The sequence below is a fragment of the Pinus tabuliformis genome, chromosome 8, assembly GCF_031772625.1.
Source record: "Pinus tabuliformis cultivar Carrire ecotype Pingquan chromosome 8, CPIR1, whole genome shotgun sequence".
In the NCBI taxonomy this organism is placed as follows: domain Eukaryota; kingdom Viridiplantae; phylum Streptophyta; class Pinopsida; order Pinales; family Pinaceae; genus Pinus; species Pinus tabuliformis.
This window is the reverse complement of record NC_142294.1, coordinates 230,392,657-230,405,849: the sequence shown is the minus strand read 5'-3', so window position 1 is coordinate 230,405,849 and position 13,193 is coordinate 230,392,657. Positions and strand designations below refer to the sequence as shown.

Genomic DNA, 13,193 nt, shown 5'->3' with positions numbered 1-13,193 from the left:
AGGCACATGGAAAAGGAAGTTAAATTTTTATTGATCATGAAAGAATACAACGCTTACATTTCATTGCTCATATAATATATTAGAGAAACGTCATTTGCATACAAGAAAGAATGTACTAAAAAGTCAAAAGGAAATTGCAACTAACTGACTTTCATCTATGAATCTTAAACTGTTCTTGCAAATGGAAAAGAAATTGATCCTTTTGGATCAACCACGAAAAGTGTGACAAGATTATACTTTTGTAGAATACTGAGGTCTCAGTTAACAGAATAAGCCAAACCTACCAGATATGCTCTACCATATAGAAAAATATACACCGTTAGAACTGTCATCTGTAAGACAATGAAGAGTCATATACCTCAGTGTTAGTATTCAATTTTACTATCGATTCATAAATAGCTATTTTGTGTAACCTTAAGATCTGAAAAAACTATAGTTGACCAGAAACACCAACAGATAAAATATATGCCTTACCATTGTACAAAAATAAAAGCCAACTGTACTGAAGTAGAACGATAACATCCTAAAGAAGTCAAAGAGCTGCCCAAGCCGATAAACATCTCTGCTTAAAACTTGTTCTCCATTCCCACCTGCAACTTTCCCCTCAAACATCGCAATCTGATTAAGTCCAACATCTCGACCTTTTCCCACCTGTAATGAAATCAGGGTGAAAATATCAGGGGCAAGCTCCAGTACTTGAAAATATGACATATGGACTACAATTACATGCTAAGAGTATGACGTGTCTAAACAAGTATATACCTGAATGTATTCATGATGAGTGATATTGCCTTGCCGTAATGTGGAGTTAAACCCTGCATATCACATGCATAGTTTAACATAATTAACCACCCTATTCTTTTGCAACCAAAATTAGCAGAGGGAAACTAAAGAGACATACCTTTGACACCTGTGTTTTTTAAGATGTGAAACGATAACATACATATTCGGCATGCTCGAATAAAAATATAACGTTGAATTCAAGGGCTGAAACCTTAATGCAGAGCTTGTTTGTCGGAGGATAAGAATATGTCTTAAACGTGATCTATGCAAACTCAGAGCCTCACCATTTAAACTGAAAACGTGTATGTTATAAACTCATGGAATAGCATAGAGGGAAGGGGGAGATGGAAAATAGTTTTAAGAACAGCTCTTTTTCTAAATTTGAAAAAGCAAAGTATCTGACAAAACATTGATATATTGTTTCATTTTTTATTTATTTCATTGGATTAAAGTTACAATAATAATCAGCATACAATTCACCGTTAATTGTGCATTGTTCAAGCTTTGTACAACTTTTCAAGAACGTAACTCGTACATAAACAATAAATATAAAATGAATAAATAAATAAACAAATTACAATAAAAGTAATATTCAGATAGGTCATGATACGTAATAATAATTAAAAGAAAGAACCTTTCATGGAAAGGTATCAAAGCACCTCCTTAAAGAATATATATATGGGCCTTCATGTTAAAAGTTCTCATTAATTATTAAAATATATGGGCCTTCATTTTAAAAGTTATCATTATTTTTTAATGATTCATGATGACTTTTAAAATGAGGGCCCATATAAATATCCTTTAGGGAGGTGCTTTCAGTGAAATATTGTGGGCTTTTACACTTCCTTGGTATCAAAGCTACATATTATAAACATAAATTATAATAAATTAATTAATTATGAAAAGTTAAAGGGAATGTACGCTTTCAACTTATGAGTAGTCATGCTATAAGTAAACCATTAAAGGGTTATTGTATCATCATTCATTTATTTTCTTATCAATCAATATATTTTACAAGGAATAATTGTTTTCAATTATAAACAAAAGTTGTTTATGTTATATTGGTATTGTTACCCACTCACTGTGGGCAGTGTGCTTAGGAGAAAATTTTTATCCTTGGTGGTTCTCAGCCAGCAGCCTCTTGCAGCCACTAGATAGCTCATTGTGCTATTATCTCCACCACCTGAGCCGGCCATGTGGTCCCTCGCCCATTTGTTATGATCGTACGACGTATGTTTGAAGATGGGTCTCCCAACCCTAAAAGTATGGCTTTCCATTGGTATAGTTGAGTAATTTCCCTTACTTATCATAAACACTTTTGGGCATGGATTGGTGGGGGGATTCGGCGGAACGAGTGGGCTAGGTTTGTACTCGTCTCCTCTGCCCGATTTGGTGGTTAGCCTTGTATCCTAGTCCTGTGGGATCTCATTTACCAGCCATTAGCTTTAGGGTTGGCACTACATGGGAAATCCCAATTTTGGATGCATGGTCCCGCTTCTCAACACCATATATATCATTCCCTTCCATTCATTTTAACCCCATTCATCATTCTTCCCATCCAGGGCCACATAAGGTTAGCCTTCCCCTTCCCACCTCTCTCTGCTGATGATTCTCCGGCTGAGAATCTCTCTCCTTGGAAGCTGCTATCCCTACCCATCAATTGCAAGAAATCTCCTCAATCGATTTTTCCTCCTAAGAACTTCTCACTTCAAAAAATCGATTTTCTTGATCTCTCAATGTGTTTTCCAAATGACCCTCAAGCCCCTTCTTATATCTTCCTGTTGGGCAACCAACAGTCTAGATTAACTCCTAATCAAAGGCTTAGATCATTTTGACTTGATCTCTATCTTTATCTAGAAGATTCACCCACAATTAGATTAACACCCATTAATATTTTAATTTCCATAAATTTAGAGTTGGGAACCCCATTAAAAATATTAATTATTTTAATATAATCATCTCTGGGTGAAATTTCCTGAAACAGTTTCTGGGTTCTTTGGAATGCATGTGCCCAAGCCTCCCTACAAAATTTGAGGCCTAAAGCACATCCGATGCTATCCCAAATCAACACTTCTCTCCCACCTTTGAGCCTTGTCCCCGATTGGGACCTTTCTTCGCCTTCCCTTTACTAGCAAGGGCTACACTCTTGTTCTCCTTCGCAACCTTCGACCCTTTGCTATTGTTGTTGCTAGCAATATCCTTGACAAGACTGAGCCTTAGCACTTCTTGTTTGAAATCACTCCATAGTCGTTTCCAATCAAGCAATCTATAATGTCCAGTGATTCCCTGAACAAACATGGCCCACTATGGGGTAAACCCATTGAGGGTTATTCACACAAGCTCACTTTCCTCTAGTTTCTCACCCACAGATACAAGCTCATCCTATACATCTTAAATCCTAGTGAGATATGGAGATACGCCCTCGCCCTTCATCATCTTCGTGGTCCTTAGCTCCTCCTTGAGAACCACTTTCCTATTCCCTGATGGATCATGGTATAACTTCATGACGGCATCCCATATTTCCTTTGTTGTATTCTTCTCTACAATGTGTGAAACAATATGATCTCGAACTCCATCCACAACCATCCTCTTGGCTTTGGCCATCTCCTTCCTACCATCATGGAACTGGATCAGGTCTGCCGGTACAGCAACAATTGTTGTCACGAGCTCTTTCAAGCCATGCTCATCCAATAGGAAAAGCATCATAGCCTTCAAGATGCCAAGGTTTGGGGCTTCATCAAGTCTATCTTGATCTCTACAGCCTGTTGTGGCCATCTCTGCGAAACTCAAAAAAATGGGAAATAAACAAGAATCTCCTCCCTTTCCTACTCGGCCTCCCTCTGCTACTCGCACTCCCTTCTACAATGCACAGATCTGCTACTGCTTGCTCTAAGAAGTCCCTTCTCTAAGTACTCACACTATGTGGTACCTCAATTGGGTGACTCACTCAACCCTTCGGAAGTCCTTCTCTTGAATCTGGCACATGATCTGTTGGTCATAAAGCTCGCACTAGCTGACTAGAACACTGCTACAGCCTACTGCAACTGAAAATTACGGATTAACGCCTAAAAACTGGATCTAGAAACCCTCTAAGAAATTCCTCTTCCTCTGTATTCCTTTTCTCTTCCACCTAGCGTTGATCTGCTACTGCCAGACTAGTTGCAAACCAATTGTGCACAAATATTCTCAACGACTAACTGATCTACTCACCAGAACTACTTCCTGGTAATACCACTACTTCCGGATCACAACAACTGAGGCTCTTCGAATTTTATGTTGCCTACAAACTGAAAATCGAACCTTGTCTCTACTTATTCGCACTCCTTGTTGGTGGTCTGCGCAAATCTAGAAATTCTCCACAAAGATTTTGCTGTTGCAAAATTTTCTCCCTCCTTACTGATCCACTGATCTATCTTCAAACTTGCTCTGATACCATCTGAAAATTCCTTGAAATGCAACAACTAGAATTTAGTCTTCTAACTGATTAATTCTGTTGCTTATTTTGTTACGACAAATTAATGAATAAATCACACTACAATTTCTTCACACTAAAAACGTTGCAAAAAATAAACTGAAGACTGAGAAAAAATAGATGCGCACACACAATAAAAATGATGCCAATATTTTTGGACAAAAGTCCCTAGAAAAACCCAACTAGGAAAACCGGTGCAACAAATGAGGGCTTATTTTATTATGCAAGAGTGAAATTTGTGTACAAAGATCTAGTTGACAAACTGGCAATCCTCCAGCAAAATAATCGGGCCACAATATTTGTGAGACAATGTGTCTCACCCCACACTTGATCTCAACTCTAAAACTAGCTCTATCTAGCTGCTCAAACTGGCACTACATGAGCCTCTACACAATGCTTGCACCGGCCCTACTCACACTCCTTTTGGAACTGCTCAGAAACTGACGTCTTGGCTGACTCTACCTACGGAAGTGACTCACTTGGTCTTCTGGTAATTTTCTCGGCCTCCAACACCTAAATCACCCTTCTCCTCAATTGAGTCGAACTGCCTGCTTGAGGCTTATGCGCAACCTCCAAGTGGAATAACTCGGCCTTTCTATTGTTGCCTCTTCGACGCTGGAAAACTCCACTGGAATCTTTGTTGTTGCTCCCTATCATTTATGCTTCCTTCTGGCTCGAACTCTTCTTCCCTACTCGACTTCTACAACTGGATAGCATTGATCTACCAAGGAACTCGCTCTCCTGATGTGTATATCTCCATCCCCATCAACCTGCTCTTATAATCTCTCATTGGTGAACCAATGACCTTGATTAGATCCCCATCAACGACTAAAGATCATCTCAAACTCAATCTATGTAAGTTTCTAAAGCATTCTCTCATTTCCTTAATTAATTGCTATTAATTAACCAATTTTCCTAAGTTAAACTTAGGAAAATTTTAAATGATGGCTAATTAATTTAATTAAGGTGTTTTGGAGGCTTATCTCGCAAAAAAATTTCTGGGTATTGGAGATATCATGTTCTTAGCCTCTCTGACACAAACCAGGACTAGAACACTTGTCTGATGCTACAAAACTAACAAGATCTCCTTTTTATTTGGCAACTAGCAGCAATCTTCACTGGGCAGTGCGCATTTCATGGTCCAAGCCATTTCCTCATTTGGGTAAGAGATATCTCTTCTGGGTTTTGCGTAACTTGCATAGCAAGCTTGGGCTCGATCATTTCAGCTCACTCTATGTACCTGTTACCCACCATTTTGTAAGTGATATCCCTAGGGGAAATAAATTCTCCATGATGGTCCTCAATCAGCAGCCAGCAGCCCCTTGCAGCAACCAACTAGCTCGATGTGCCATTTCTCCACCACCCGAACCAGCCATGTGGTCCCTCACCCATTTGTCATGATCGTATGTTTGAATTTGGGCCTCCCAAACCTAAAGGTATGCCTTGTTATTTGGTAATTGAGTATTCTAGTTTATTTATCATGGAAACTATGGGATGAATTAATGGGGGGATATCACAGAAGGAGTGGACTAAGTTTGTGCCCTTGACCCCTAGGTCTCTTCTAGATGTTAACCTTGGACCCTAGTCCCATTGGATCCCTTTTACTAATCTATGGGTTTTAGGGATGGTACTACATGTGAAACCCCAATTTTGGTTGCATGGTCCCACTCCCCGATCCACATATATCACCCCCTTCCCCTCATTGCAACCCCAACCTCCACTGGGTCCACAGAGGGTCAACAACCCCCACCCCTTTGCTCCACACCTTGGGTTGGGCATGGGATGATGCCCAGAGGTTGATGAAGCTAAAAGAAAAAGAAAAAGCATAATTGGCCACATTCAACAGGAAATTGTACCACAAAATGCAAAAGATGGTCGGGACAAAAACATTTAGCACGTGGGAAAAAGCCATAGCATGAGCTCTACCCCATTCCATGGCCATCACCCTGGTTCCTATATGGCCCTTGATGAGCCTCCTTTATCACCCAGGAACCCATGATTGTCCCAACCCCTAATGGGCGAGGAACTGCCCCACCTTAGAAGGGGGTATCCACTGCTCTACTTTACACATCATGCTCTCATTACCTAGAGCCCCAAGCAATTAACCAAAGAAAAATCATAAAATGCAAAAGGAATATGAAGAAGGGTGCAAAAATCAAAGTCGGGGTAACTCATGTACCATGATTGCTCCCTCCTACACATTATTTACCTAAGTGTGGGCTTCCCCTTCATTAGCTACCCTTGTATCATGTCATGTGACCCAAGTTGCCCCTTTCATTCCCTACTTCGTTCCATCATTATGCCACATGCCACCACCATTTGAAGGATGTACCATGGACATACTACCCCTTTTAGAAGTAGAAACCACTTAATAGGGTGCTTGGTTAACCCCACTTGGAGCTTCGAGACATTAGCACATGCCAAAGCCCACTATGGAAGGGCATGCCATTATGAAATTCCCACCTGTTGTCCATGGCTTATAAACTCTTTTACTTGATTTCTTAAATGACTTGGTATGCTAGAAGGTATAGGGACGCATTGGATCTTATGCAGGATTGCACATGGTCTCCATTTGGGTTTGGTCTCCCTATATAGGGTCCTAACCCAGACGGCTACATTGCTGCATGTAGGGTGTGTGTAGAGAGCCATGGGCCTCCACAACAGCATAAAGCATTCCATGGATCCCCACAACCTTCAGAGATTGTTCTTGGTTCACTTATTGGACAAGGAAGATGCACCTAATTCATCATACCCAGTCAGTCCCATAGTTACACCATACACTTGGCAGATGATCTGGGACTCATATGATGATGTGGCATCATCTACTCCATCATCCTAGCCCTTGCAACCAATCTACAGGCATCTTCGACTTGCTTGGAGACCCATAAGGACACTTGTGTGCCCCGACATTCCATTTGGAGCACCACAAGTTATTACTTGGAGAACAAGGCGCTAACCACTTGTCCACCGCTTTTGGAAGTCCATTTTCACATTATGGCAACTATGAACTCCATTAGGCCTCCTCCAAGGCCCAGCAACATGCACTATTCATTATTCGACCTCTTGAGGGGCTTATTATTTTCTTTATGCACTAGATTGGTGGCCTTGTCACCAAAAGTTAGTTATTTTGCACATTATTTTATTGTAGGGACTAATGTAGGCCTAATTAGCTCCTTAGAAGTGTTTAAATCTATGTTGCATGAAACTTCTTGGAACCCGGCGTTTCAGGACATACCCGTACCCGAAACTCTGAAACTCAGCCGAAACTCGACCATCATGTAATCATCTATGAGAGTTAATAAATATAGACTTGGTTTTCCTTATAAATTGTCATATATGGGTCTTATTCCCCTTTCTCTTGCAAGATAATGTGTTATTCACTTGTTTGTAAATTTCTTTTTATATATATAAACATATATGATGTTTTGGACGATGTTTTGGACGATGTTTTGGCCGATGTTTCCATTTTTGGGAGGTGATGTTTCTAAACGTACCCATTTCGAAAACTCCAAAACATTTCGACGCTCCGTGCAACCTAGATATAAATAGAAGTGATGTGAATTCATTTTGAATCATCACTTCCATTGGATCATTATCTCTCTAGATATTTTCGCTATCCTTCTTGGAGGACAAAATTTTGGAGCATGGAATGAATTTTTATGTTAGGATTGTCTTCTATTGCCTTAGAGCTTCTTGATTGGAAAAAATCTTGATGGTTGGATATATTCTCTTACATCTAAGTACAATTTAATGCTATATTTTTCTTTTACTTTGTCACATGCATTGATGATGGGATTTTCGCTATACTAGGGCTAATTTGCTGCATCTATTTATGCGAAGTTGTGGAAATTATGTTTCTAGATAGTGCTTCTTCATGTATGGACCATGTATGATGAATGAATGTTCCTAGGGATATTTCATTGTTGAAATTTATATTGATAAGCCATCCAATTTGCAAAACATAAGTATAAAGTCTTTGAAGTTGCTTTCCTTTGCCCTAATGCTAAGCGAAGCTGCCTTTAAGGCCTCCTTAACCAAGAAAATTTAATCCGAATTCATAATCATTCTTGACTCCAATCTCCCCAATGGATTAGGCACTGGTCTACCATAGTTGATCACCCTAAAACATATTTTTCTCGCCCTCTCTCTTTCTTTCTACAACTAGCCTGCATATGTCACCTAGGGCATCAAATATCTCACAATAAAGCAATCCAAATACTTTGATATTTTGGTCCAAAACTGCGCTGGTGTGTCCTCAAGAAGTGCTCCAAATTTCATGAGATTCTGACATTAGGATCTTGATATATCACAAGCCCTAACTCGAAGACCAATTCTTGCCCTTAGTTTCCCTTAGGCTAGAAACCTCATTGGGATCCTTGCATTCCCTTTCATTGAAAATTCATTCCTTGATCCCTTTCCCCTCCCTAATTAGGTCAAGTATATCATTGGTTGCTAAATCCTATCCCCTTGACCAAACCTGGGGTCCACTTGGTCCCATGTGGTCCCATTTCCTATCAAAGCTAATTTTTCAAGGATCACTTAGGAAACCGAGTTCCATTAGGATTTTGAGGAACCGGAAGCTCCATTACATGACATACTCCCTAAACCTAAACCTCAAAACCTCATCAACCCTTCCTAGAAAATCCTACACCTTGCTTACAAAACAAGCAAGCCCTTATTTTGAGTTTCTCCTAGGAAAGGGTTATTGGAATCACTTCTTATCCATTTCATTGACACATTCTTTATAAGTGATTCCTCACACACCGGGTCTCCTCCCATCGGTGAAAGTCCGTAAAGAGTAGGGAGCCTTAGCTGAGGTGACAGTGGGTTTTCTCCATTGTTACCCTTGACCTAGCAATAGCCCCTTTAGGATTCCCTTCTAGGACTCCTGCTAGTTTGAGTGGTAATAGTGCCCATACCCAATTTATTAATAAGATGGCTCAAAACATTTTGTTGGCATCTTTTGTGTAATGATTTGTGTTCGTGGTTTAATTTATGTTGTTGTTCTTTGTGCATTGCTTTGATATTTACTATTAACTTCCACTTAGCAATATTACATTCCAACCTCTTCAAACTTCACATGGAGAAACTAGAATTCATCTCCCATTCAGAATTCAATAAACCTAATAACTGTAAGGACTTTCAGATTGGTACGATCATAGTGTTTCCACTAGATTTCACAATGATGAATTTTCATGGAATGGATTGCTATTGTTGGTATTTTATCAGTATTATTTATTTTTTTATAGTTTTATAGATGAGGACCCCTATGCTAGGAACATCGACATCCATCCATCCCCCCTCAGTTTTCAAAAAAATTGGGGGTGCTCCCACATGTCCCTCATATGTATCTCCCTGCTTCAGTGCTCCCCCGACCCAGAAAACATAGCTCAAAATATATAACCATCATCAAATTCTCATTTCACAAACAATAGGAATGCCAAATTCCAAGCCTGAATATAATGGACATCACTATTGTAAATAAACATTTCATTTTGGCATTGCATTTTTTAGGAGTTGTGCTTGCACTCCCACATTGTACCCATATTGATTGTATCCTTCTGCCCCATTGACTTATTTATGGTCATTCGTTGGACATTAATAAAATTATCTTATCTTATCTTATTAATGACACAAATTAGCGCAACACACCTTTCCTAAAGTATAAAGCAAAGCTGAAAGAAAGCTATCATATAGAACTCAAAATAAATTTTCTATGTTCTGCCAGAATGTCATTAATTGAAATCAAACTATACAATGTGATGGGAAGACGCACAAATTTTGAAGTGTAGTACAATGACTATTCACAAGGTAAAAAAAAAATATCCCCAAGGAATGAGCAAACCTGCATAGATATCTTCACTTATATTAATAGTACGTGATGCCTTGCTTATGCCTCCTCTTGTGATGTGAAAAATTCTGTCAAAAACATCTGGGTGACCATAGTGCATACGAACCCTACAAAAGAGAGGAATCTATCAATGTCATGGTAGAACTGTAGAAGTTAGAACCATATGAGAGAAAAAGAGACCCAAACCTAGAATTGACAAAAAGTTATAAACACCTGAGAATATATTAAAGGAAAATTATAAGATCTTATAATGGATGACTTCTCAAAATATTAAACAACTTACTTTAGAGGATTTGCCAAAACACGTTGACCCATGGTCACAAAACTTGCTTCTTGATTAGACATAAACGAAGCTAAAGATGACACACTGCATAAAAAATTTCAGGCCGTAAGCTTCATAAAAGCATCAATACGGGATATTATTGAGAAATGAACATTCACTTTGAAATTGTACCTTCCAGTGAAAACATGCTCACGAACACCAAGAATTGTAGGAGGCCGAAGACCATGATCACTATAAAATTCTTCCAAAAGGTTACGCATTTTCAAAGCTTCCTCAAAGTAGTTGTCCTGACAACGTTTTTCCACCATTGTTAGATCAAAAGGTAACATTACGATAAAAGATATTTATTAAAACAGGATCTATTATATCTTCCTATTAAACTTACAAGAATGCAAAATATCACCGTAGACTTGAGCTGCCTAGATGTCCTAGATAATGCAATCCATTTACACTATAAACTATCTATCTATTGTGATGGTTAAATCTGATGATATTGTATAATGTTCAAATGTACGGCATTTTTGTCAGGATGCCAAATAGGGACTCAGAAAATTTGGATGCAGCTTAGCAGATGTAATCTCATAGGCAATGCCTCAATGCTTTATTAAAATGTTATTACTTCCCTCTCAAATGCCATCTCTCATATTTTGTCTCTATATATTCTACATTCTAGACTTGTATTTATAATTAAATAACATGACCTTAATTACCATATAGATCAACAGAAAGATTTAAATCCAGGAAATGGAAATACAATCAGAAAACAGCCAGCTTAAGATTACTGCCCAACCATAGATAAGCTTACCTGATTCATGTCAATAGTTTGAACTGCATCTCCACGAGTAAAAATTATTGCATGGTTTTGGTTTTCTGGCTTTCCTTCCCCAAGTAATGGATTTCCTGGTAACTTAATTGAGTATATTTCCTAAGCAAACAACCAAAGCAATATGAGAGACAGAAATCTAATATCAACCGTTTAACATTCTAAGTATCTTGGCTGCCCAAATGAAACAAACGTGAATCCATCGTTATTATTACAAAGTCTGTCATATTGCTACACATTCTCAACAAAGTAGAAAGCAAATGATCAAATAACCGATAACTGTATATTTAAACGAGTGGCATCAAAGGTTTGATGACAGAGTGATTGCATGTACTTTCTCTAAAAGTCTATCTATCACAAACCATGCAATAAGAGAAACCATGGTTCCAAACAGGGGCAATTGAAAGGAATAATTAAATGTACAAGCATGATTGGTCAGAAGGCAAACCAGAACCAGCATGTTTGGGGAGGTACAGCATGCTTGTGTGGCACACATTGACCAAATGCAAATTATTTAAAAAAAAAACAATAATTTATGCGTTAATATTCAACTCGAGGTCCCTACTAATGCTATGTAATTAATGGTAATGTCAAATTTTCTTAAAACAAAAGGATGATCATCCTTTTACTCAAATGTTTAACATTACCATTAATTGGCTCAGGATGTTTGAGAGTGGTTCCGAGCTCATTGGATTTCATATGGAGAAAGCAGAACTTTAGATCCCACCCCAAATCAATCTTGCAAACATCAGCATCAGAATAAAATCGAAAAGGGTCTGGAAAACCAAAATATCCGTAAAAATCAGCAGACAACGGAAAAATTTAGCTACTACCAAAATATCAGTAAAAATCAGCAAACATCAGCAAGATTAAGATACCACCAAAATATCGGTGAAAATTGGCAAACATCAGATAGGCCAAAAAATCACAATTTTGTGATTTTATCACAATAAAAGCAGGATGTTTGCAACACTGTTCCAAATCCAGCAGACTTAACAATTTTTAGGATTCCAAGATTGAGCGGGTTACACATTTCCATTGGATTCTGTCATGCACGAGAGCATGGATCTAGCATTTAATCAACAGAACCAAGCCCTCTGTGTACCTTAATGTTAGCGGCATCAATTGCTAAACCCCTCTATCATGACCCTAGTAAAAGTGTACCCATCAATCAAACAAAATATGGATTTGACATGATAAGTTTTTCCATCTTACTTATTAGTGATGAGAATCCCAATATATGCAATGATTTCAATGATACATTGTAAATTATAATGTTAAATGTTTTCTTTTGAAGTTTCAGTATAATTTTCTGAATATATATATATATATATATATATATATATATATATCATGATTCCATGATTCCTGAATTTTAGGGGGTCATGTTTCCAGTGTCTTCCCATTTTAGATACACATTTCCATTTCCCTGTACCATTCAACTTAGACATAACCTCTTCTTCATCATCATAAAATATTTTGTAAAAGTCATCTCAAAATAATTTCAAACCTGTGAATAAACCACTACTTCTACTTGCCCACTATATGAACTATATATATGTATTGCCTTCAAGATAAATGGAAGAAGCTGGAGATGTTTCTTCATTACTAAGAGATAGAGGCATGGAAGAATATCTCTCAACGTTGTTAAACCATACAATTGCAACTTTTTCTTCCTTGTCATCATATTTAGAAAGTTTGATTTTAATTTTTAACATTATTAAAATGCCTAGCTGTCATCCTCGTATTCACAAGGTTTCATTGGGGACTTCATCGAATGGTTACATCCATTAGAGGTATTTAGAAGGAAATTAATTCATGTCCATTTTTTTAGGAAGGTATTAAATTTTGTATTCAAGTTCTTGATGTTCCCATTGATGTATCATCAATGTCATTTAATCTATTCCAGAGGTTGAGAAATTCATTCCCTAAACCTTCACTTACTTTTTGTTTTAATATCAACGATTAACACACATATAGG

The 13,193-nt window shown here is 38.0% G+C and overlaps 1 protein-coding gene across 3 annotated transcripts in view; it reads right to left on the bottom strand.

Annotated features, from left to right (window-relative positions):
• The window catches only part of LOC149234971 (callose synthase 9-like), a 385,867-nt gene that overhangs the window by 72,454 nt on the left and 300,220 nt on the right, over nt 1–13,193 (bottom strand). For all 3 annotated transcript variants that reach the window (XM_089372025.1, XM_089372026.1, XM_089372024.1), the window contains 7 exons: nt 11,195–11,314; nt 10,561–10,676; nt 10,390–10,473; nt 10,101–10,213; nt 763–815; nt 475–651; nt 285–332 (listed from right to left, as the gene is read on the bottom strand). In XM_089372025.1, the coding sequence (XP_089228151.1) occupies nt 285–332; nt 475–651; nt 763–815; nt 10,101–10,213; nt 10,390–10,473; nt 10,561–10,676; nt 11,195–11,314 (711 nt within the window). The remainder of the gene's footprint in view (nt 1–284; nt 333–474; nt 652–762; nt 816–10,100; nt 10,214–10,389; nt 10,474–10,560; nt 10,677–11,194; nt 11,315–13,193) is intronic.